The 24,673-nt window shown below is 35.1% G+C and overlaps 1 protein-coding gene across 1 annotated transcript in view; it reads left to right on the top strand.

Moving 5' to 3' along the window:
• The window catches only part of LOC145681650 (uncharacterized), a 297,353-nt gene that overhangs the window by 49,735 nt on the left and 222,945 nt on the right, over window positions 1–24,673 (top strand). The window contains exon 2 of the mRNA XM_081753270.1: window positions 19,844–19,953. Within this exon, the coding sequence (XP_081609396.1) occupies window positions 19,846–19,953 (108 nt within the window). The 5' untranslated portion in view covers window positions 19,844–19,845. The remainder of the gene's footprint in view (window positions 1–19,843; window positions 19,954–24,673) is intronic.

Below are 24,673 nucleotides of genomic sequence, written 5' to 3'. Positions count from 1 at the left end.
GACCCCAGAAAAGTTCACGACTTCTAACAGAAATGAGGATACACATTCAGTATCAGAATTGAGTTTACCTCCTCCTCCGGAAGAATTGATAGTTAGTGACGGAAGTTTTGGTACAGAGATCATAGTGCCGCCTTCTACCGTCTTAGAATTAACGAATTCTAACGTAAAATCTTTTCGTACATTTCCAACTATATAGTGTATTCTTAAAAGTGGATACGGAAACTGAGATTTCGAGGAATTCACGCATTTTGTGAAACAGCATCTAGAAGAAGATATTAGAACGTATATACGCACGACCATATAAAATTGAGAATCATTACCGCACATACCTATTTTTATGAATTTAGACACCTTCTGCCCCCCAACTTTTATTTCCAACATACTTTTACTAACACAATCGAGTATTGGGCGATAAAACCCAATCCAACCACTAGTTACCTTAAGTTCCCAACCTAATCAGGAAATGGGTTAGGTTTATGTTGGAAATAATGAGCCCCCTCAGAAATTAGAGTTTTGTCATTATCATAAATAGTTGTATGATTCAAGAGTTTGGGCACTACGTTTATCGTTTTACTTATGTGTATTTATATCTGCTCGAGTTTTTCTCTTCTTTTTCTACTCCCTCCCCCCTTCCTAGATCCTACCTAAATTAGTTTACCGGTTCTTGTATTTACCCTTGCACTTTAATGGTCGTCCTCGTCGAGGGGGCGCGGTGGCTCAGTGGTAGAGCGTTCACCTCTGATGCTTGGGGTTACGGATTCGATCCCAGCCCCCGCCAAGTGAACTTAGTGGTGAACAAACACCGTGCTCGTGGGTTTTCTCGGGGTACTCCCATTTCCTCCCACTTTCTTCATTCCACCATTTCACTCATCTCTCATCATCACCGTCTCCTTTAGCCTAAAACGGCATAACCGTGGGACGTAAAACTAAGGACGGAGTCAGCAGGATTACCAGATCTTGGTCTTTAAATACTCCCCCATCCCGGAAACAGGGAGTCACACGGAGCCTTCGGAGTCACACGGAGCCTTCAAAGACACACGGAGCCTTCGAAGTCTCACGGAAACTTTGGAGTCGCTTGGAGACTTTGGAGTCGGTCATCGAGGACTTTAGTCGCGAAGTTATCAAAAGACAGTCATCGGAGTCGGTCCGGGGAGTGCACGGCAGTCAATCGAGCACTTCGGGCGTAATTTGGAAAACAAACCGAACAGTTTATAATTCGGTTTCCGACATATTGAACACCAGACGAACAACAGTAGGAAGCCCAGCAGAGAAGATGAAGCTACAGGTACTGTGACGTCAGATTTCTTCCTTTCTCTTCCTTACCTCTCACCTACCCACACTCTCTCTCTCCAAAAAAGCTAAAATTCACATTTTTATTTCTTTTGAAATCAGACGGGTGTCGTCCGGTCCCAGGACTCGTCCTACCCTTGAGAAACATCCCAATAATCTCACTTTGACGACACAGCTTTCTTTGAAAATACTTTTCAAATTAAGCACCCGTAAAACTAATAATTCTAACAATCAAACGACTACCTGACATAGCAAAATGTTTCAATCCTTTCGCATTGCCATCGTATTTGGACATGGAAGGCCTTTCCAAACGAGATTTATCTTCTACTCATTGTCATCTTTCTGAAAGGAATTTGTGCCATTCTATAGTTGTGACCTGGAGAGAAAATTTCATTTCATTTAATTTATTCGCATCTTTGATTAGCTTGCTTAACATAATAAATTCTTATGTAAGCATTTCAGCTTGCGCGTCCTTGGTGTGGAGGAGGAAGGTTTGATTCCCTGTGGGAGCTCAGGTGGTTCAGATTCCACGTTAATCAGTTGGTCTACATCCCATATACCCTCGCTGCTGAACGTGACGTTAAACTCAAAATCAACTCAACACTCATGTAAGCATTACAGTTGTCAATAACGTAACATAAAAAATTAATTACTGAATTAAAGTTGGCGTAGTAAGAGCTAAGAAATTCTTCTCTAGACACAGTACCTTAAAGTTCGTATAAGGCATAACTCACACTACTTAGCTTCTTTTTTAAAGTGAAGATATGAGCAGATCATAAAAGATCGTCACTTATCGTTAAACTTAAATGATTTGTCATCCAAGAATATTGGAGTAACTGAGAATATGTTTTATTCTATGTGAAATACGCGGTTTCCCTGGAAATTAAAAAAAAGTAAGATAATCGATTTATCATTATTTATATGTAATCTGTTCACTGTTAAAGACTTTAGTAATATGTCGGTAGAAATAGCAGATTTCCTCTCAACTTCTCTGATTTTCCAAATATAATAATACTGATATCACCAGCATATAGAATACATTTTTCTGGATACATATAACAAGTTACCTATATGTATTAGGAAGAGAATAGGACTGAAAATGGAACCTTAAAGAACACCTCAGATTTTAGGTGTTAAGAGCGAACACGTTGTTTGAACCCCGTCTGCAACCAATTTTTGTATTTGTGCCACATCTTATCTACTGGATAAATAAGAGAAAAACAGTTCTGAACTTGACCTCTAATACCATAAGCATACAACTTGCTTAAACGAATAGCATGATCAATGCTATCCAAAGCTTTGGATAGGTTGTTGAAAAGGCTCACAACATTCTTACTAATTTTTAACACAAGAGCCATCAAGACATGCAATTAAACAAGACTGGTTCTATACTTTTCATATTTTGGAAGTCATGTTGAGACGGTGACAATAAGTTACACGACTTCAAAAACATTCAGAGTCGTAACTTCATCACATATTCAAAAATTTCGGAAAACGAGAAAGAATAGAGATTGTGAGATAATTTCTTATGTCATTAATACTACTCGCTTTATGGAGACGAATTACATTTTCCACTTTAACATGTTGGAAAATACCTAATTTCAAGACATAGGTTTGATAATAATAGAAAAAAATGAAAAAAAAGAGTGAAATCGAGATGACTTCAGTAAAATGAAAACAAAATTTGGTAACAGTCACCGGAACTTCATCTAAGAAGAAGATCCCGAATCAAACATCCTACTCAATATTTCCCGTAACTCCTCCCCTGTCGCTCTAATTAGAAATAAAAATGTGAGCATTTCGAGTTATCCTGACTATCTTGAGTGGTGCTAGATAATGGTACAGTATCTAGAAAATGCTTGTTGAAGATATCTGTAATCCCTTTAGGGTTTTTAGCAATGTCGTCCCCAATTTTAACATACTCAAGATTGCTTTTTGTTGGCTTGTACTACCTAATTTAAGTTAGTATCGCCACCATTGAAGATTTTTTACATAGTTTTAGCTTTGTTACTAGATTTAAGTAGGATGGAACTATTAGATGAGAATTTACCTGTTTCAATTACTCTGCTGTATGTGCTCAGGTACATACAAATATAACTGCGACCCAGTAAGGAATTGATGTACTTATATTGAGTAATCTACTATATCTAAAAAGTTTACTTTTAGAAAATTTAACGTCTATAGTTAACGACGGTTAATAGAACGATCCCGGATCTTATGAGCAACAATTGGAAAGCCCATCTTGAATTACGGTACGAACGCTTCCAACATATATCTAAGCATACATTTAGTGTCAAATGTGTTATATATACCGTTCCAAGACTTGTCAGAATAAAAAAAAAAATATCTCATAACAAGAGATAGCTCTATTTGTAACTGAATATAGTTTAGATCTAAGAACAGTGATATTGATTAAAACGATTTTAAAAATAATCACATCAAGAAGAGAGAACCCACAATCATATACTTCGATGTTATAAACAAATTGGTTCTTATTAACGATAAACTGATCTAGAGTGTTTTTATTATAACGCGTCGGTATATGCATCTGCGTTTGGAGATTCTATACTTTCAGTAAATCCATTAAAACGGATTTTATGCCATGTATTCACCAATTTACGTTAATGTCGTCACAGATAACTATTTTGTGAAACTATTCTCCTATGAAGTCCAGTAAGCTTTTGAGTGTCTTTCCAAAAACAGTTAATATGCCTGATGGTGCCCTATAAATACATATAATTCAAGGATTAACACTTGAAAAATTAATGGTTACAACTTCAAAGAAAATTCACAAGTTGATTTTCTAATATATTTTTCAGATACTTATAAATTATTGTATACAAAATACATACATCCCTATTCTCCCTGAAAATTTAGTAATGAGGTTAATGTTTATAAAATTTACCTCCTTAATAAGTGTATCTTTTAGCGAAAGTTTCCCTTGACAAATAACCTTTTATTCTTTCAAATCAACGGTTATTAGTACATCAAAGAATTCAAATTTATTCTAGATTTCCGGTAAATTCCGATGATTTTTTTTTAATTCGCTATCCTGAGTTCACATTTTTCGTCTTTTGTGTTAAAATATTGTATTTTCTAATTCATTTTATCCAGCTACATAAGATAACATTTTCAATACGACGACATGCAAGCGGGAAGTGAGAGAAATGGCATCACTATTCCTTTTCTGTGCTTTAATCATATTGCTCAAATTTACACATACATGACGCTTTCCTACGTATTTAAAAGAAAACCACGTCAGGTTTAAGACTATTTATTTCTAATAACTGTGTATTCCTAAATTGACTACAAACTTTATTAATAGCGCTATTTGTTCTATGTACTACCGCACTAACACAATAACTCTTTGATAGATCATGTCGTTGTGACCCATGAATTAAAATTATATATGTATGAGTGAGAATGTGGACTCAGTTTTGACACTTCATTATTACCTAAAATACGTACAACAGTATCAATGTCTGAGAGTGATATCTCATGCATACATGAATGTACAACATTACATAGATCTGCATCGTGCTTAAGAATACTTACTTAACAAGATCATAACACTCCTGCATTACTCTGGAACAAAGACCGCGATCGTGACTATCTGCTATAATGATCACATTCTGTTACACTTTTTCGCTCTACTTACTGAAGTTGAGTTACCATTTTTACACCATAACATTTCTTACTTCTTGAAACCTGTGAAGGAAAACCTGAGCTAGTCTGCGTTTTTAAAGGATCCTTACGTCACACTTCCATATGCATATTTCCCAGGCTTACTTCCTGTAGACAATCACACTTATTATTCAAGTCACGAACTCTGTTGTTTGTTTCAATATTGTAGATCTAATATCTTTAAATCCATTACCTTACCTTCAGTGTTTGAGTTGCACACACTGTCATGTTTTTGCTCGACTTTGACGCTATATTGCCGATTAGTTCTCGCACTTGCATTCAGTTATGGGTCACATGTGGTTTCGGAAAACTAGTATTTCTACTATAATGTGACCTCGAACTGGAAATAGGTGGTATTTTTATTGTTATTAGCTCCGATAGTAGCATTTGTGACATCGGCCGTAACCCTTACGACGTCGCTCTAGGATTTCCTCTTCTGGCTTGTAATATAATATTTTGGTACTTGACTAAATTCCTGAATTTGGTCTTGGCGATGTAGTTTCCAGATGTCTTCTACTAGGAGTTCGACAAGTTTACTTAGTGAATGCAGTTCTCCATAAAGTTTATGAAATAATCTCAACTCAAAATGATAGCACACTAAGTCCCTTATTATTTGTTTTTTGAGAACTTAAAATATAAGAATTTTTATCAACAGCACAATATTTGCCGAAATGAAAGTATTCCATCCATATTCCACATTTAATGAATTTAACCACATTTCGTATTAACTGTTAAAATACCTGAGATATGGGAATCGTTCTCATTGTCCAACACACTATAACCAGTCCGTGTAATCTGGTCTCTGTCCGTGGCTCGTGGTACTACCAATAAGTACCTTCCTGATACTGTAACTTACATGGACAGGACGATGAAGGACCTCTCCAAGAAAATATTACAAACTGTTTTCTAAATCGCTCGTCGGTCTCAATAATGCGATGACCATTAGGCGCCGAGATGTTCGGGTGTCTCGTCTCGAAAACCTCACGGACGATCAGATGGTCATCCAGACCATAACGCACACAAACATCACTTATACAAACAACAAAAACACACTGGATTAAATGACACTATACTTATTTATTAGAGCACTATTATATACAAGAAAATAAAAAAAATAACGAAGAGAAATGAACACAATACTGAACACTGAGGATGTATAACAATTTTAGTCGCTGAAATCACGGTTTGCCCTTTTCGGGCAATATAGCCCTTTATATATATAAGATTATGATTCAGATGTCACTACAAATGCTTCTCTCACACCATTGACACACTAGGGGGAAAAGCACTGGGGAAAAGTTGTCTGGATCGTCCCACGATGAATCCAATTGCTGTGCCGACAATCCTGCGGCGTAAGGATGAATCTTCAGCAAATTGAAAAAGTAGAATGCTGATGTGGAGGGCACGTGTATAACTTACATGTACGCACAAGGTCGGCGAACCTGGGACTTCACTAGTTGGGGCTAGCCGTAATAAAACGTCCTTCACCGGCTAATTAGCTTGTGCCCCTTAACAAAACTTAATGATTGATTACCAACGCAACGTGCATGGTGGCTGCGTGCAACACCGGAGTCGAACTCCCTGAGCATCAAAACTCAAATTACGGGTTGCAATGATCAACTAAAATGGTTGACAGTTCATTTCAAAAATCACTCAGTTAACTCACATGTATGCACATACAAACAGAATACGGAAAACAATTTCTGTTAATTTTAGTCAACTGCCTATAATGCACTAGACAAGGCGATAACTTTGGCGTGAGAAAGTACAGATAACAAATACGAAACAACGCAATTGGTGCCAGTTTGACTGCTGAAACATCTGGTCAGCCCGTATTTCTCTAATCTATTATAATGTTTCCAAAAGCGATTAATGAAAACACTTAATTCAGTTCCCAATAACTATAGAATATATACTATGCATATAATGAGTTAGGGAGAAACACTGAAATGGTTCGTCAGTATCTGAAATGTTCTCACCAAAGCAACGTGTTAATATATATATATGAATAAATGATGAAAGACTTCTTTAAATGAAATCTTTGAGTTTTACATTCCACGGATATGCGGGTTAGGCTAAAGGAGACGGTGATTATGAGTAACGAATGAAATGGTGGAATGAAGAAAGTGGGAGGAGACGGGAGAACCCCGAGAAAACCCACGCACACGGTTTTTGCCCACCACAAAGTTCACTTGGCGGGGACTGGGATCAAACCCGGGACCCCAAGAAAGACTTCTTTGTCCAATTATGTGGGAAAGAAGCAATTCCCACCAATGAAAGAACTTATGTGCGTTGCAGAATAAAGTACAAATTGAAAATAATAATCACTGTCTTTACGAAATATACAGACTGTCCACAAAAAACATTCTATAACCTGGTAGCGGTTATACATGGCGTCTGAAAGAGAACGACCTGTTAAGTGCAAACGTAGACAGGTTGAGAACCCTTGACCGTATGAAGAAATATGAACAAAATTAGGTTTTTCACCAAAAATTTAAATTAAGTTAGTTGGCAACACTCTCATATGGTGTGAGACTTACGTGCATAGACGATGAATGGTTTTTCACCTGAAAAAGGCTATTTAAAATAGTTAAATAATTTGTTCACTCACTACAACATGATGAGGTTCCTGCATGAGCAATGTCCAATCCAAATGTTCCATGCAGTAATAAGATAATCTTGAACGATTGCTGCAGTTGGGTTTATCTTCCGTTTCTTCACATGCTGAAACAATGCTGTCTTCCTGTGTGAGTAATCTCCATGGTTCTCCAACGATGAATTGATGAGGGTAGAAGGGGAATTCTTTTTTAAAACTGGTGCGAGAAGCGAGGTATGGTTATATCACCTGTATGATAACTTCACTAAAAATGCGCAAAAAGCGTTTGTAGTGCTATTAAAATTCTTACCTTTTTTTAAAAAAAAACAGGAATATATATATATATATATATATATATATATATATATATATATATATATATATATATATAAGCACTCGTAAATACTTTTCGTAAAATGTTTTAAGTTTTCAGTTTCGATCACTATATTTTGTGTAATATGAAGTAAATATATTATAGGGCTATTTAATACTTTTTTTAACATATAAATAATTTTCGTAAAATGTTTAAGTGTTCCGTTTCGATCACTTTATTTTGTGTAATATGAAGTAAATATGCACACTCAATAACTATTCAAGAAAACATCGACTTTAAAAATTATCAAACATTGCAATAAAAGTTAGTAAATATATTGATATCCGTGTTTAAAATATCAAAATATGTATCAATATGCAAATAGCAAACATGTTAAAAGTACTAACATATTAAAATTATTGTCAAAGTTTCAATATTACTGTGATATATTTGAAAAATATGAAAATCATTGAAAAAGTAAAATGATTGGAAATGTAAACACATGATAAACTGACAATATACAAATCAAATAAGGTTTTCACCTGTATGCCCTTTTTTTAACTGTGCCTCGTGTGTTTTGGCAGAAAAGAACGAAAAATCGTTTTTCAAAAATAAAAAAAATAAACGTAAGTGTCAAAAATGACGTTCATAGTGATTCCAAGAAATAAGCATGATTCTGCATATCAAAGAAAAGATTGTGATTTCGTTGACATGTATGAAGAAATTTTGGCACGCCATAAGATCAAATGCCATCTGTTCGTCGTGAAAATCGAGAGCTTAATTCAATAATGCTCAATACAAGAAATGGTTTCGTTCAGAAACAAAGTTATTATTAGCTTAGGCCTAGAATAATGGTTGTTGTTTACTTCCAAAAACGTAAACATTGTAGGGTTACCAGAATACGTGGGTATTATCTGCAAAAAAAATTATAAATAAAGCGTTGAAAACTATTCAATATTGATCCAAGTTTTTCAAAGGTCTGAATCAAGGAAGTTGACTCTAGTCCAAACATTCCTGAAAATAAATGGTCATTACATCATGAATTGACCAAAACCATAGGTGGGAAAAAATGTGTAATACTACACGTACTTACACACACAATATGCCATCAACACCTGCGAGGCAAAACTAGAAACGAGAAAAGGCCTGCAACCATAGGCACTCACAAAATGTTTTTGTACAAAACTGAAATATAAACATTAATATTCAGTAAACTACGCGTATGACCCCTGGAACATAACATACGTCTTCCACCTAGAAAAGATGTGTAAACACACAAAATACAAATGTTCTCGTAGCATTGTAAAGATATGTCTCTATAAGACAAAATGCATGAGACCTGTTTAACGAAAAACATGAGATACAAACAAAAATATAGTCAACGACATTACAACTTTCTGGTTGGTCTGAAACATCCAAATTAAATTCCCTACAAGACATTTATGTCATACCACGACAGTTAAACAAAATATTCAAACTGGTATTATTAACGCATTAAAATTCAAAGTCATCGAGCATATGAAATAGGCAAAAAAAATAATTTTCATAAAACGTTATGGCTTCATGCTGTTGGAAAGAAACATAAATAAGTTTATTTTCGGAATCTATATCGAATTCGGATTGTTTCTAGGACATACTGGAACTAAAATACAATTCTCCGTAAATTAAAATGAAAAATAAACATTACAACACATTAACATACAAGTACACAATATAGTTACGATTCATAAACATTAAAATATTTACTGGGATATTACTAGACGTATAAAATATACTAAATAATTTAAAATAAAATATACATGCTTAATTACGGGTTAATATAAAGAAGAAAAAAATTTTCATACTCTACGCATGTGATTGCATACTAAGTTTCAATGACAAATATACAAGTGAACAGTATATATAATTAAGAACTAAAAATTTTCTTACCCTGGGCATCTCGATACATTTCTTTTTTAAAAAAAATCTAAAATGTATCTTAAAAAATCTAAAAGAAAACAAAACATTAATTGTGAGTCATACGTATGGTAACATGTTCAAGAATTTGGAAAGTGGGAAGGGATTCTAAAAAAGATTTTTTTTTTAAATAAAACATAATAGAAATATAACGCTAAAATATCTTCCCACTAGCTAAGATACGGAACTGCGCTACTAGTTCAAATTGCTTTTGGATAATGCAATTTCTCTACGTATGTGATTACATACTAAATTTATTTATAAACATACAACTATATATATAAGTAACAACTAAAATTTTCTGACCCTGCACATCTGGATATATTCTTCTTTTCTTCTAAAAGAAAATCAAACATTAATAGTAAATACCACGTTGTAACATATTTGAGAATTTCGAAAGTAGGAAGGGATGCTAAAAAGGAATTTAAAATTTAAAACACAATAAAATATATTATAAGAACAAAACATCTTCCCACTGGCTGAGGAACGGAAATCTTGCTAAGATTTCAAACCGTTTTAGGATAAGTACGGTCCCTCTACGTATGATGATACGTTAATTATTTACTAAAAGGTGTAAATTCAAACATCTGAAATGAAAACAAATAACATTAAACTAATAGTAATTCATTAATACACAGCTGACTGAGATATGAAGTACTACCCGGAGCAAAGACAAAAACAGGAAAAGAATTAATCAGCTGTGTATCACCCGTTATTCGTAACCATAAACACAGGTGGTCGAAAATGCAGCGACTATCTTATCAAAATAAAGAAAGAAAACGTGTTATCTGCTCTTTGCCGAAGCTAGAAGCAGAAGCAAAAACTGGAACTTTAAAAGCTGGAAGCAAAAAGGAGTTTTAAAAGAAATGCGTTGTTTTCCTGAAAGAAAATTCGTATCAGTGTAGGAAGTGTTTTTTATTTTTATGAAGTGAACCTCACTTAATATCTGTTTTAATTCCTGCTCTCTGTATAGCTTCAACGTAATTGTAGTCCACCGGTAAGGTTAGGTGCAATTAATGGAATACACGTAGGCTCCCAATATGTGGAATTGAAGTAATATTGTAACCAAGGATCTCCTAAATAAAGAGATAACAAACGGGTGGTTGATAAGTTATTAACCTGTAAAGGAGTTGAATTATTCTCATCGGACTTGTCGTTTTCGGATTTTGACAAGTTGACTTCTCCACTAGGAGAAAAAGAGATTGGTTCTTGAGTTTCATTAACAGGTGACAAATTAAGGTCATGCAAAAGATCTTCTAGTAGTTGGCGACGTGCCAAGGCCATCCAAATTTCACGGGTTTCAGGGGTAGGTTCCCATAACTTGGTCCTGTCTATCGACTGAAGTCCTAAATATTAACCTGTGGAAGGGTCAACAAGTTCAACAACACGGTCATTAATGACCTTAACACATAAAAGGGGTCCTCGGTACAAATCAAAAAATTTGATATTTCACCTTTCAATAGACTACTGATGTTAAATGTTTGAGAAAAATCAAACTTCCTTGTTTTAAACGTCGTCGCTGTTGTTCACTATCGTTCCATCGTGCGTTCCTTTTTTCAATGATGGCTTTTCGTCGGTGGTCTGCCATAAGTAATTTATTCGACTAACTAATCCTGTCTTCCTTATCAAAATCTTCAGAAAAATGTAAGCCAAAATGCTTAAAAATAGGACGAGAAAAATGAATATTAAAATACAAACTTGCTGGTGAAAGACCAAGACTTTAAACGATGGAGTAGTTATGTAACAGAACTGCTTGCGTCAGGTTCTCGGCCCATTTATTATATGACTGACAACATAATAACCTAAGAATAGATACAAAAAAATTATTAGAGTGTTCTGTGGTGTTACTCATGGGGTGATACGGTGTTGTATGATGGACTTTAATATTGTACTCTTGCATTTTAGATAGAAACTTTTTGCTATGAAACATTGCAGCGTTATCTGTCAGTACTGCCTGCACGAGACCCAAATGTAGCATGTATATATCAAATAAACATTTGATAACTGAAGTAGCAGTGGCGTTCTTCAAGGGTTAAGCTGTACAATATTGAGTAAACACATCAACAGTAACCAGTGCGAAGCGCGCACCATTTTTGCCTGATGGGTATGGGCCTAAAAGATCAAGGGCTAATAAAGCTCTAGGTTCTGAATAAGGATTAGTGGACAAGAAACGAGCTGGTGGGTGGTGATCGAATTTAAATTGCATACATTTCACACAATCCTTTAAATGTTTCTTCACATCTGATCTCACTTTTCTCCAATAAAATGATTTTGAGATTATCCGAAGCGTTTTGTCTACTCCCGGGTGATTTAAATTGTCATGGTAAGCTGTGAGAACGTTATTCACTAATGACTTGGGAATGCAAATTTTATATAAGTCTGGGAAATAAAAATCTCTGTATAAAAGAATACCATTTGCGAGTATGAAAATTTTTTCCAAATTGCGTGAATTAATGGAAGTTCTTTTATTTCCTCGAATGCTATAATTGGGAAATAATCAGGATCTTCCTTTTGCACATTCTGTAACTCTTCAACTGAAATATTTTTGATTTTATCTTGAATAGCCTGTAAAAGATGAACACGTTTAGTTGGTAATTCTTTGGACGGGAAGAGACGTGAAAGCGCATCTGCACAAAGGTTCTCGGAACATTTCTGGAAACGTATTTCGTACTCCAGCTGCTGTAATTCCAGGGACCATCTAAGAAGACGAGTGTTCCAAGTCTTGGCCTTATCCAACCAACTGAGACTTTTATAATCTGTAATAAAAATAACATGGTGACCAATTAGCAATTGACGCCATTTTCGGACCGCAAATACGATTGCAAGAGATTCGATCTCACTCACACTATAGCGAGAGTCAGCAGGTGTTAAAGTCCGACTAGCGAACTGGATTACCTTTTTCTGTCCATCACTGTACTGATATAGGACTGCACTGACTCCCAAGGGGGATGCATCCGATTCTAAGTAATAAGGTAAATTCAAGTCAGGGTGTGACAAGAGAACGTCTTTACAAATATCGTCTTTAACTTGTTGAAAAGATGGTTTTTGTTCTTCAAGCCATTGCCACCGTTTTCCCTTTTTGAGGAGCTGAAAAAGAGGTTGCATTTTTTCCGAGAGATGAGGAATAAAATTTCGTGACCAATTAAAGAGACCAATTACAAGTTGTAAAGATTTAATATTGGTGGGTCTGGGTAAGTTACGAACCGCTTCTATGCTTTTTGGATCTTTTTTGATGCCTTCGGGAGTAATCAAGAAACCTAGAAAAGATATTGAATTGGTGCAAAACGAACATTTTTCAATGTTCAGAGTAAGGTTGTATTTTCTAAGCTTTTGAAAGATTTATCTCAGCAATGCAAGATGTTCTTCGAAGCTATCTGTAAAGCAAGCCAATTCGTCAATATATCGTAAGATTTTAGCATGTAACTCTGGTCCCAATACTTTTTGGAGCATACTGTTTGAAACACTGCTGCCATTTTTGTAACCAAAACATGTGACTCGATATTGGTAATGCTGGCCTTTGAAATTGAATGCTGTGTATTCCTGGGACTTAGGAGTAAGGAATTCTTGATTATAGCTACTTACAAGATCCAGAGAGCTAAGGAAAGGCTTACATTTTACTTATAATAATAACTCCTGTATGCCCTCAGATTTTGTTTGGCGAAGATACTCAAACCGGTTCGGCAAACGAAGATCAACACATATTCTTGGTTTCCCGTTTTTCTTGGGAACTACAAGGATAGGATTGCTGTAAACAGAATTCGAATGACAAATTAATCCTAATTCTAGTAACTTATGAATCTCATCTCGTACATCTTGGAGATACTTATGAGGGATGGGATATTGTTTACGTACCAGTTTTCTTGTCAGTTTTCACCTCCATCTCATAAACGAAGTCTTTACAGAGACCTGGATAATTCGTAAAAATATCCCTATATTGTGACAAAAGAGAGTATAATTGCTTTTTCTGTTGGTTGTTTAAATTAAAAGTGCAGTTAACAGCATCTCTAATCTGTTCTCTCTAATCTAACAGCACATTGTTTTACAAAAGTGGCAGCTGAAATAGAAAAATTGTTATCTATCGTATCTCTCTCTTCATCTTTGGAGATTTCTTGAAAGTCAAAATTTTCTGGTAAAAGATTAATAATTCTTTTCAAATTATTATATTCCATGGAAATCGTACCATCCGAAAGATTAATTTGGCTTCTCAAAGCAGTAAGTGCATCAAGTCCTAAAATAAGATCTTCAATAAGAGATTCTATAACAAACTTTTACATAAGCAGAAATGTTATCAATTTGAGTAGTGACTAATGTGGAACCTCTTACTTTTCTTCTGGTTGACCCACTGAAATCCACTAAAAGTACATCATCAGCTGGACTGAGTTTGGGTGACGTCACATCTGCGGTAATGCGTTTCCAAAGCGCTAAAGACATGAGGCACGTATCGGAGCCTGTGTCCGCCAAACATTCAACTTCAGTATTACAAACTAAAACTTTAAGTTTAGCAAAGATAGGGTTGGGTTGCGCATTAATATAATGGTCTAGACAGTGTGTCCGATTCACAGTCACTTCTAGCTAAATTCGGATTATTTACACTACAAATGTGAGTATGCGATACCAGAAAGTGCTTAGTTGGACCTACAGTGGGGTAGTATGTATTGGCCGGTACCCGGTCCTCAGTACCGCCTTCTAATTGTTTTCCGAGTGGCCAGAATTCGAATCATTACGTCTGTTTGACCGGTTTGAGTTGTTCCTATTATTATGATTTTCCTATTGTTGTTATTTCTACTATTATTATTCCTCCTTTCATTATTGGTACTATTGTTTCGCCGATTCCCAGAATTATTATTCTTTCGTTCAGGTCTAGTGTTAGAATTATCGCGCTAGTTGCGATTCCTGTTTCGTTCCTCACTATTTCTCTGATCACGTGATCTCGAGGATCGGTTCCTATTATTTCTACTATTGTCATGTCGCGTACGACCTCGGTTCTGATTCCTATCAATTCTTATATTATTTACACGCTGATCCTGCTACCTTTGATTATTACTCTTATTATACGAAAAATTTCGTTGGTTACTTTGGAAACTGAAATTTTGATTACCATTATAATTATTACCCTGCTTGTATCTTTCTTCTCTACGACTTTGCTGAGCATGTAAAGTTTCTAATTTTTGAATTGCGGCCAAAAACTCCCTGATATTGTTACATGAATGAAGGAAGAGTTCAGTTTTAAATCTATTAGGCAAAGTCTGTATTACGTCTGTAAGTATGAGAAATTCAGGTAATTGCGGCGTCAATTCACGAAGTTTATTGAATTGATCTAGCGCGAAATCGTGTACGGAACTATGTACCTTGGGATCGAACCTAGTACTCTTACAGGTTGATAGCCTGTGTTGTACTGTAGCTTTTCCCGCGAAAGCTTCAATAAGTGCTTGTTTGATTTAATCATAGTAAAGTCGTCTTTTCTGATATTGTACCAACTTAACGAAACTCCTTGCAACAAATATGGGATGAGTTTAAACAGAGCTTTATCAGAAAGGTTGACTAATTGAGCTGTAAGCTCTAGCTTTTGCAAATAATAGTGAATTGATTCACTGTTAGGATCACCCTGAAATTTAGGAAAACACTGAATTTCCTTAAGCATGACATCGTCTTTTAATTTCGTATTTTTCTCTGGCGATTAGTGAAAGTAACATTTTTGTCGCGCTTGCACCTTCGGTCACATACAACCTTGATTTCTGAATCATCACTTGCACTATCACTACTACTGGTGTTCTTACACTCCGAATGAGCCGAATCACTATAATGCCTAACTTGTCTAGGAGTATCGGTTTCTACTAGGGGTTCGAATTCTGACGCTCTATTTTCGGTACTTTCTACTCTCTGGGCGAGCTCTACCATATCACGCCTAATTTCTTTTATGTTCTTATCTATTGCCCGTATTTCGGCGCGACATTCTGCGTTAGATTTATTTTTTACCTTCATATTGTAATCTATCAGTTTCGCCTCTTCATATACCATTTTAATGTCTTTACCTTGACTTTCTACACGTTCAGAAATTTCCTCAATACGGTCATGCATCTCATCTAATTTATCGATTGTATCTCTATGTAAACTAAGGCAGCGTTCCTTATTAGCCTGACACGCATCTCGGGCTGATTCCAACTGGCCTTGGAGGGATTGTGTGTATTCGTGCAAGTCTCCTAAATGATTCGGAATTTTACAGACTTTTGTTTCTATTTGTTCTACACGATGACATGTTTCTTCAGTCTGTTACCTGACTTCGACGCTAGTCTGTGTGGCGAGTTCGATTGCCTGTTTAGTACTATGACTGACTTTGGAAAGCTGGTCATGAATCTTAAGTGTAATGCCATCGTATTTTTGTTCGAGGATTTCGTTCCTACGTTTACTTTCAGCCTCTACAGTCCTAATAATTTGTTCTAATCTTTGGTTATTTTCGTGACATTCTTTTTGCACGGCGTCTAACTTCTGACCTAATTCGACAAAAACTTTCTTTATTCTCATCTACTTTCCGTTCTAATCTATCAAAATTTTCTTTATTTCCTTTTTTAAATCTTCGAAAAGTGATTTCATCCTAGTAATCATATCTACTTCCCGGTGTTGCATTTTGGACAAGAATAACACTTAAAACGTACGATTAGAATAAAATACACTATTACAAAAGAAGTATGATTAAAATCATCTGAAAGAGATTTTTTTAAAATTAATGGTTCTAAGCTGAAAAAGAAACGATATATTAAAAAATTTATCTTATGAGTATTCGAGCAACAACGGTCTCGGTTCGGGTCGGTAGTTCGGGCGTCATTTATTTGTAACCGCCTGGAGTTCGCGTCGCTGTTCGGGCGGCCATTTATTTGTAATCTGGTCGCTGTCCGTGGCTCGTGGTACTACCAATAAGTATCTTCCTGATACTTTAACTTACCTGAACAGGACGATGAAGGACCTCTCCAAGAAAATATTACAAACTGTTTCCAAATCGCTCGTCGGTCTTAATAATGAGATGAGCATTAGGCGCCGAGAGGTTCGGCTGCCTTCTCTCGAAAACCTCACGGACGATCAGATGGTCATCCAGACCATAACGCACGCAAACATCACTCATACAAAAAACGAAAACACACTGGATTAAACGACACTATACTTATTTATTAGAGCACTATTATATAAAAAAATAAAATAAAAAATAACGAAGAGAAATGAACACAACACTGAACACTGAGGATGTATAACAATTTTAGTCGCTGAAAACACGCTTTGCCCTTTTCGGGCAATATAGCCCTTTATATATATATATATATATATATATATATATATATATATATATATATATGATTATGATTCAGATATGACTACAAATGCTTCTCTCACACCATTGACACACTTGGGGGATAAGCACTGGGGAAAAGTTGTCTGGATCGTCCCACGATGAATCCAATTGCTGTGCCGACAATCCTGCGGCGTAAGGATGAATCTTCAGCAAATTGAAAAAAGTAGAATGCTGATGTGGAGGGCGCGTGTATAACTTACATGTACGCACAAGGTCGGCGAACCTGGGACTACACTAGTTGGGGCTAGCCGTAATAAAACGTCCTTCACCGGCTAATTAGCTTGTGCCCCTTAACAAAACTTAATGATTGATTCCCAACGCAACGTGCATGGTGGCTGTGTACAACTCCGGAATCGAACTCCCTGAGCATCAAAACTGAAATTACGGGTTGCAATGATCAACTAAAAAAGGTTGACAGTTCATTTCAAAAATCACTCAGTTAACTCACATGTATGCACATACAAACAGAATACGGAAAACAATTTCTGTTAATTTTAGTCAACTGCCTATAATGCACTAGACAAGGCGATAACTTTGGCGTGAGAAAATACAGATAACAAATACGAAACAACGCAATTGGTGCCACTTAGATTGCTGAAACATCTGGTCAGCCCGTATTTCTCTAATCTATTATAATGTTTCCAAAAGCGATTAAAGAAAACACTTCAGTTCCCAATAACTATAGAATATATACTATGCATATAATGAGTTAGGGAGAAACACTGAAATGGTTCGCCACTAACTGAAATGTTCTCACCAAAAGCAACGTTTTAAATATATATATGAAAAAACGATGAAAGACTTCTTTGTCCAATTGTGTGGGAAAGAAGCAATTCCCACCAAAGAAAGAACTTATGTGCGTTGCAGAATAAAGTACAAATTGAAAATAATAATCACTGTCTTTACGAAATATACAGAGTGTCCACAAAATATCCTTCTATAACCTTGTAGCGGTTATAACACTGTCTACCATCTTGACTTCCTTATTAACAAAGATGTTCTCCATTAACCCTTTAGAGCTTTTTATAAGTTATAGTTCTGTACTCGCCAAACTTTACACAAACTTCGTTGACAGAACGTTGGTCATACTTGATTAGCTGCCCATTTTCATAAGGTATCTCAGAAATGCATCTTCAAAAATACGGACGATTTGAACAATCGTGTTCCATTTTAAGTAAATTCATACTTGTACTAAATAAACGACAACTGTTAACCGTGAAGATGGAAGCATTAACGTTGTTTCTTTGTATGCAGTATGTCCTTCCTAATTACGTTTCTATCACATCTTGTATCATCCCTTGTTTTTGAGATGTTGATTACTATGTAAATCATTCTTCGTGAAAGTATAAAGTAGACTGTCGAAAACGTTATGATTGAAACGTTAGTTTTTAAATTACGATAATTATCAGTATAAAGGATGTTATGAAAGAACCTATTTGGTTATTTCGTACCTTATTAGTATGTTACAGGGTTTCCGTTTTACATTTAAGAAGAAAAGTCATATCAGTTGTGAAGGGTAAGCAGCAAGTAATTGACATATCGATTGGAATAAGCAAAGGCGATTTTTTAAAGTAACCGATGAGCAAGAAATTGGGAAGGACAATCCAATTATAACAGGAATTTATATTATGTATTTTCTCCGCTGTACCATACACTTCCGAAAATGATTCTTAACCACGGAGAAAAGCGATTCAATCTTATCACAAGAAGCAACGAGTTAACAGCATTAACAACATGATCATTGATAAGAAAATGTATTCCTTTTTAAAGTTTATTTTGTTAGTTCTGAGAACAGATAAAGTTCCTAGGAGCCACGTCTGTCACAAAACGGTTAAAAAAATAGTGTTTTAACGTTTAAAATGAGCCAATATTATGCATGAATGAAGACATAACTCACTTTCTAATCAGCTTCCAACATTTTTGGACCTAGTTTAATTGCACTTTTCTCATTACTGGGTTCGTATGAACATTGTGATAAATACTATCAGATATCACTTCTGTATGTTCTACAATCGTCAGTTTAATTAATATTCTGAGGATATAGCTTTTTTCGAAGTACAGCGTTCTCAACTGTTACTATAATTTTGCGTCGACTTAAATATGATTAGACTGGAGTCTATATGTTCCCTCTCCTAAAGTCAGAAATTCATTATTTTATTTTGCCACAAAAAACTTCGTTCTTTACGCATACTATAATGTAATTACTCGTAAATGATACTATCATATACTGTATACCTATCCTGGGCTCTCATTTCCGTACACAAAAGAAGTCAATTGATCAATGCCCTCTTCACTTGCAGGAGATTTAATGCGCAATCATTTACTCAAATTGCAAGAAATGGATTAATATTTACACCACAATTTCAATTTCAAGCCCCAGTACATATAAGAATAAATTTCTTTCATACTCTATTAATGCTAGAGTCTCAGCTCACCCTCCATGTAACTTTACAACATCCTTATATGTTAGAAGTTGTTACCATTTGATCATTCTCCTGTCCTCTCAAAATATTGACAATTTTAGATTAAATATTATGATGAGAGAAACACTCTTTAAAAGTTTTTTATACATAATAAAATAAAGAGATCATTGTAAACATTACTAAATCAAACTCTTCTCAAAATGCTTCTATTTCTTTTAAAACTAATATTTCATTTTCAGACATGAGACGTCTTTCCAGTGTGGACATTCTGTCTCTTCTTCCAAGGGTTCATAAAAGTCCTTGTATCTCATTGAAGGCTAACGTATTAATTATTCCGATCACATTTATGGTTGGTACCCTATTTTCTTATTAATAGTGATTTAGAGTAAATATTATAGCAAGAATTCAATTAATGTTGCGTATAAGGAAACATGAGTTTATTGAAATTAGTGTTCACTTTTGAAAATTATATTGTGAAGTATTAAATTAACAGCTACTGTATGCATCTTCAGTGGGAGAGACTTTCTTTCGATTCACAGTAGTGCTCATATGTTAGGATATACATATAACTAAGATTCATGCTTTATGTAGCACTGCTGCTGAACGTAACACTAAACATAAAATTAACGTATGAGGTAACTAAGAATTTAAATTCAGGCCATAGAACTAATTTCTAAATTAAATAAGGAAATCACAATTGGATACCCAATAAAATATTAGGATGAAGTATTTGTCCCTAAAAGTGCATATGTATTGAAGATATCTTAAAAATCTGAATATCGTATTTTGTCGTAGCATTTCCGTAGAGATAATCTTCTATTGTTTTTTTAATTAATGCTAATATTTCTGACAAATAAATCCTCTCTTAAGCTGTATTGATTAACAAAATCACGCCTAAAATTTATCCCAGAATCTAAGCGTGTTATCTATTCGTATATGCAACCTAGGAAGAGCGATATGAGGTAGATATCTAGGAGATTTTCCCCATGAGTGATATCAATTGTAAAATACTGGTACCAACGGGATACCAACTGAATTTAGACTTTTATCAAGCACTAGAAATATTGTAATTAAAATAGTAAATATTCCCTCTACTAGAGAAATGTTGCCCTCTTCTCTGCGTTTTGTTGAAATGAAATAAATTACGCTAAGTAAATGAAAACGACAGTTCCTATATTACTGTTTCCAATATGGCAGATCTACTACTGAAATATAAAGCAGTGTCACTTCCGAGAGCCAATAGAAAGAAGGAAGAAAGGATAATAATGAAAAGTACAGACATCCAATATACGTAGGTGGAAGTGAATTCCTACATTGTACATTCCTCTAACAACTGCGTTAAAGAAAGGGAAAGATAAGTTGTGTAATACTGATCTATATATACCTGAAGTCCGATTGAAAAAATATTTAGAAAGGAAACTCAAAACTAAAATTAATGTAACTTCCCAGCTTGATGTTCCCTTCTAAAGAGATTTTAAGTCCTGGTTCAATGTTGACTTAAAACTTTCAAATCATATTCAAGATGTAACAGTCCTTTCGCTATTGAGATTTAATTACTTTTATTATGTGATAAACTGATACATAGAAGCATGACATTAGACATGGCGGCATAACTTGTACTGAAACATTTTGTATGTTGTATATTTAATAGATTTACCAAAATAATAAAGTTATACATTCTATCTCTAAAGCTGACCAACTAAGGAAGTATTTTGTTCCTGAAGTTTGGACCACTTATAGTTATTACTTTGTTAACTCTTTCTTCGTTATTTTCTGTAAGAATATTTTCAAAATTTTCAACCAGGAGAAAATGAAGACAATTTAACTTCCTTAACTGAAGACTGTGACAATGTTAACTGTTTGCTAATTCCTTCCCTTTTGTTTGTGACAGAAACAATATTTACTACTTTTGTTACATACTTACTTTGAAGTAATGCAATTGGAATAAATGTTCACTTAAAAATCTACTTACACCTGTAAATGTTGATAACTATCCTCTGGCTGTGAGGAGTAGGCGATTAGGGACCTAACCGGTTTGTCCTATCTATGATAAGGCTGTTTTACTATTACTGACCGGGACTTGAACCATTTAAATATTATCCAGATTGATGGCTTTACGGACCTATCGTAACCTAATTACGTCTACTTATACTATCATAAACATCAGCTTTTTCTAAGTCCACTGGACCAATGCACTTGCTTCCACCTGTTGTTCAACAGCTTAAGGATCACCGTAAGCACAATAGACGGGAATATGATGCATCTGATAAGGCGGTTGATAAGTGACTTACTTTGAGATTCCCTAAGAAGACCACCCTTGCAGATCCTGCTGACGACCAGAATTTTTATACGGACACGCAACCAATAGCTAGCAACGAATCTGCACCACGACCACAACTTACTTTGGATTAATCCATAATTTGGTTCTAACTTACTTAGATAAGAAATTCAAAACCCCTAGCATGATTATCAACGCCTTGTCAAGGACTTACAGCGATTGGAGATAGTTGAAATTCGTTTCACCGATAATGGCAATCACAAATCTTTCGTGGTTTAGCAAGATTTACCTAGCGCAGTCAGAATACTCTACCATCGAAAAAACCGTCGTTGTTACTTGTAGCCATCAAATTGTTTATCCCGATATCGCTGACTCTTAAGTTTGAATAGAGTTTAATACTGAAATATTCAAAAATGTATTTGCATACTTATAAATATTGGTGCCACTGAATTAGTTTTTGTTTAATTAATCGAAAAGCAAGCTATTGGTAATTTGTTACAATCGTTAAACGCCGTCATAAGGTATACAATATGCTCATCCGCCTCTACCTGTTCAGATTCATTAAGAAAGTTAATAATTTTAGAATCAACACTGTACTCCTAAATGACCAAATAATCCAATATTTGGTTATGGTGCACAAATTAACCTAACTAAAACCTATCCTGACCGAGCAATACTACCTAATTAGATTTCTTACCATGACAAACATTGTACCTAGGGTTACAACTATAAACCAAAAGCTGAAGCGTAGGCCTCTAATTTCAAACTAGTGGTGCCTTTCTATACACCAAATTCACCAATGCCGCTACATGACTCTCTGCGTGAACCTATTAGTGTTGAAAATATAATTTGTTGCGTTTCCTTGTCTTGCAATTCAAAATTTCATCCTTTCTCACGGATTCACATAATCCATTAAGTTGTTCATGGAACTAAAATACTCTATAGCCTGGATTAAGAAAAAATCAAGGCAGATAATGCGTTTTGAAATCAATTATCTTAAGACTCAAGCTTAATTGTGATTCATACAACATTACGTGTTTAAACATCAAGTTTATGTGTACCAGAAATATACCCTTACCTCTCTTTTACGATAGCATCAGGCTCATGGTTTCTCTTGAAAGAGACGTATCTCATATCAATAACATATAATAATTACTTTTTATGAAGTCATCAGAAAATTCTACGTTACTAACGAAATTAGTTACTAATCGAAACCTATAACAAGATTTGTTTTTTGAAACATATATATCCTTCAACATTTGTTTTTATTGAAATTTTCTGCGGAACGAATTATAAAGATTTATAATGGAAAAATACGTAAATGCTTCCCAGGTTAGTTACCAAGTGGAATTGAATGGTTACTTCCTCTGCTATCTGGCTTCAGTAAACACTCAGTATTATCTGTCAACGCTGCAGTGTTCCTGCAGCATTTAGCATAGCTCCAAGAATATCTATGGGAAGGCTGTTATAAAATGGAAGATATGAAAATATGTATCTTTATTCTATTAACTCGATGAACCAAAACTTCAACCAAACATCGGAAAAATAGTTTGATTGGGTACTCTAGTTATCGCCACTGGTGTTGACTCAAAACATTGTGATCATATTGGGCGGAGCGGGCTGAGTGGGGATGGTGAAACTGTGATTCATATAATTCACGGTTTTCTTGTATAGGCAGATATATTTTATAAGATCCTCGATGTATGCTCTATTGCAGCAGTCGAAGATTAATGTGTGGAGAGGAATAAAATTAATCATCGAACTGACGATAATGTGTTGCACGAACACAGATCAGTTGATAATTTGCAAAAATCATCAAATTAAAATAAATTGTCGAAAGCGGAAGAGTAATGCCTGATTAGCGTTTTGTAGGGTAACACAACTGCAAGATGTTTTAATGTGGTTACTGCAATCATTCCTAAAGCAAGAAAGAATGATATTTTTAATAATCTATCATTAACCAAAATGAAACAATTATGGTACAAAATTAGCACCACTTTACTATAATATTTATTTTATGAATTAGTCAATATCTTTACTGTTGTTTGTGAATTAGTTTGCAGTAACCACTTATTAACCTACAGATAGAGTAGTATTGTAATTTTCCTTACATTGAAGGTAATTATCTTTATGAAATTCCACCTTACTGCATGTTACTCTCTTAACTTCAATTATACTTTAAGTCACCCAAGGCTCCATCCGTTCATTTAACAGAATTGTTGACATTTTAAATCTTTATAATTCTTCTTTATTGGAATTGAATATTGCAAAGATCCCCACATCACAACAGATCAGTTGTCAGCCCAACACGTGCTAATATTTACAAAGAACCTAGCAGACAACAGGCCGACACGGAAGACACCGAGGAAAACCGAAAGCAGACGGACCTCACGGAAGGACCCGAGGAGGACAAATAAAAGAGGACCTGCGCGGGACCCAGCATCATTCGACCAACTGATCGCTAACCTTTACCTTCCTATGTCGCTGTGGACTAGGAGCACCTCTTCCTTACCCTATGTCGCACTGGGCTAGGGATCCATCTTAAACTTATAATCCAAGTCTAACGTACAACCTGCCAAAGTGTTCTGGAAACTGCCATGAGTGGGAGGGGCACCCGGCAAAACATTTAGTATTCCTTCACTTGGTCATTGAGGACGATACATTGAATTACAGACACTTGTATTTTTTATATTTTGTAATAAAACATGGTGAAGAGGAAAATACACCCGGTCTATCATTTGACTCTACAAAAACATTACAATATGCTCGTGACAGGATTAAGCGTGAAAAT

Source organism: Thermobia domestica, chromosome 3 (genome assembly GCF_964235325.1).
Source record: "Thermobia domestica chromosome 3, izTheDome1.hap1.1, whole genome shotgun sequence".
Classification (NCBI taxonomy): domain Eukaryota; kingdom Metazoa; phylum Arthropoda; class Insecta; order Zygentoma; family Lepismatidae; genus Thermobia; species Thermobia domestica.
Note: the sequence above shows the minus strand (reverse complement) of the source record. Positions and strands in the feature narration are given on the sequence as shown.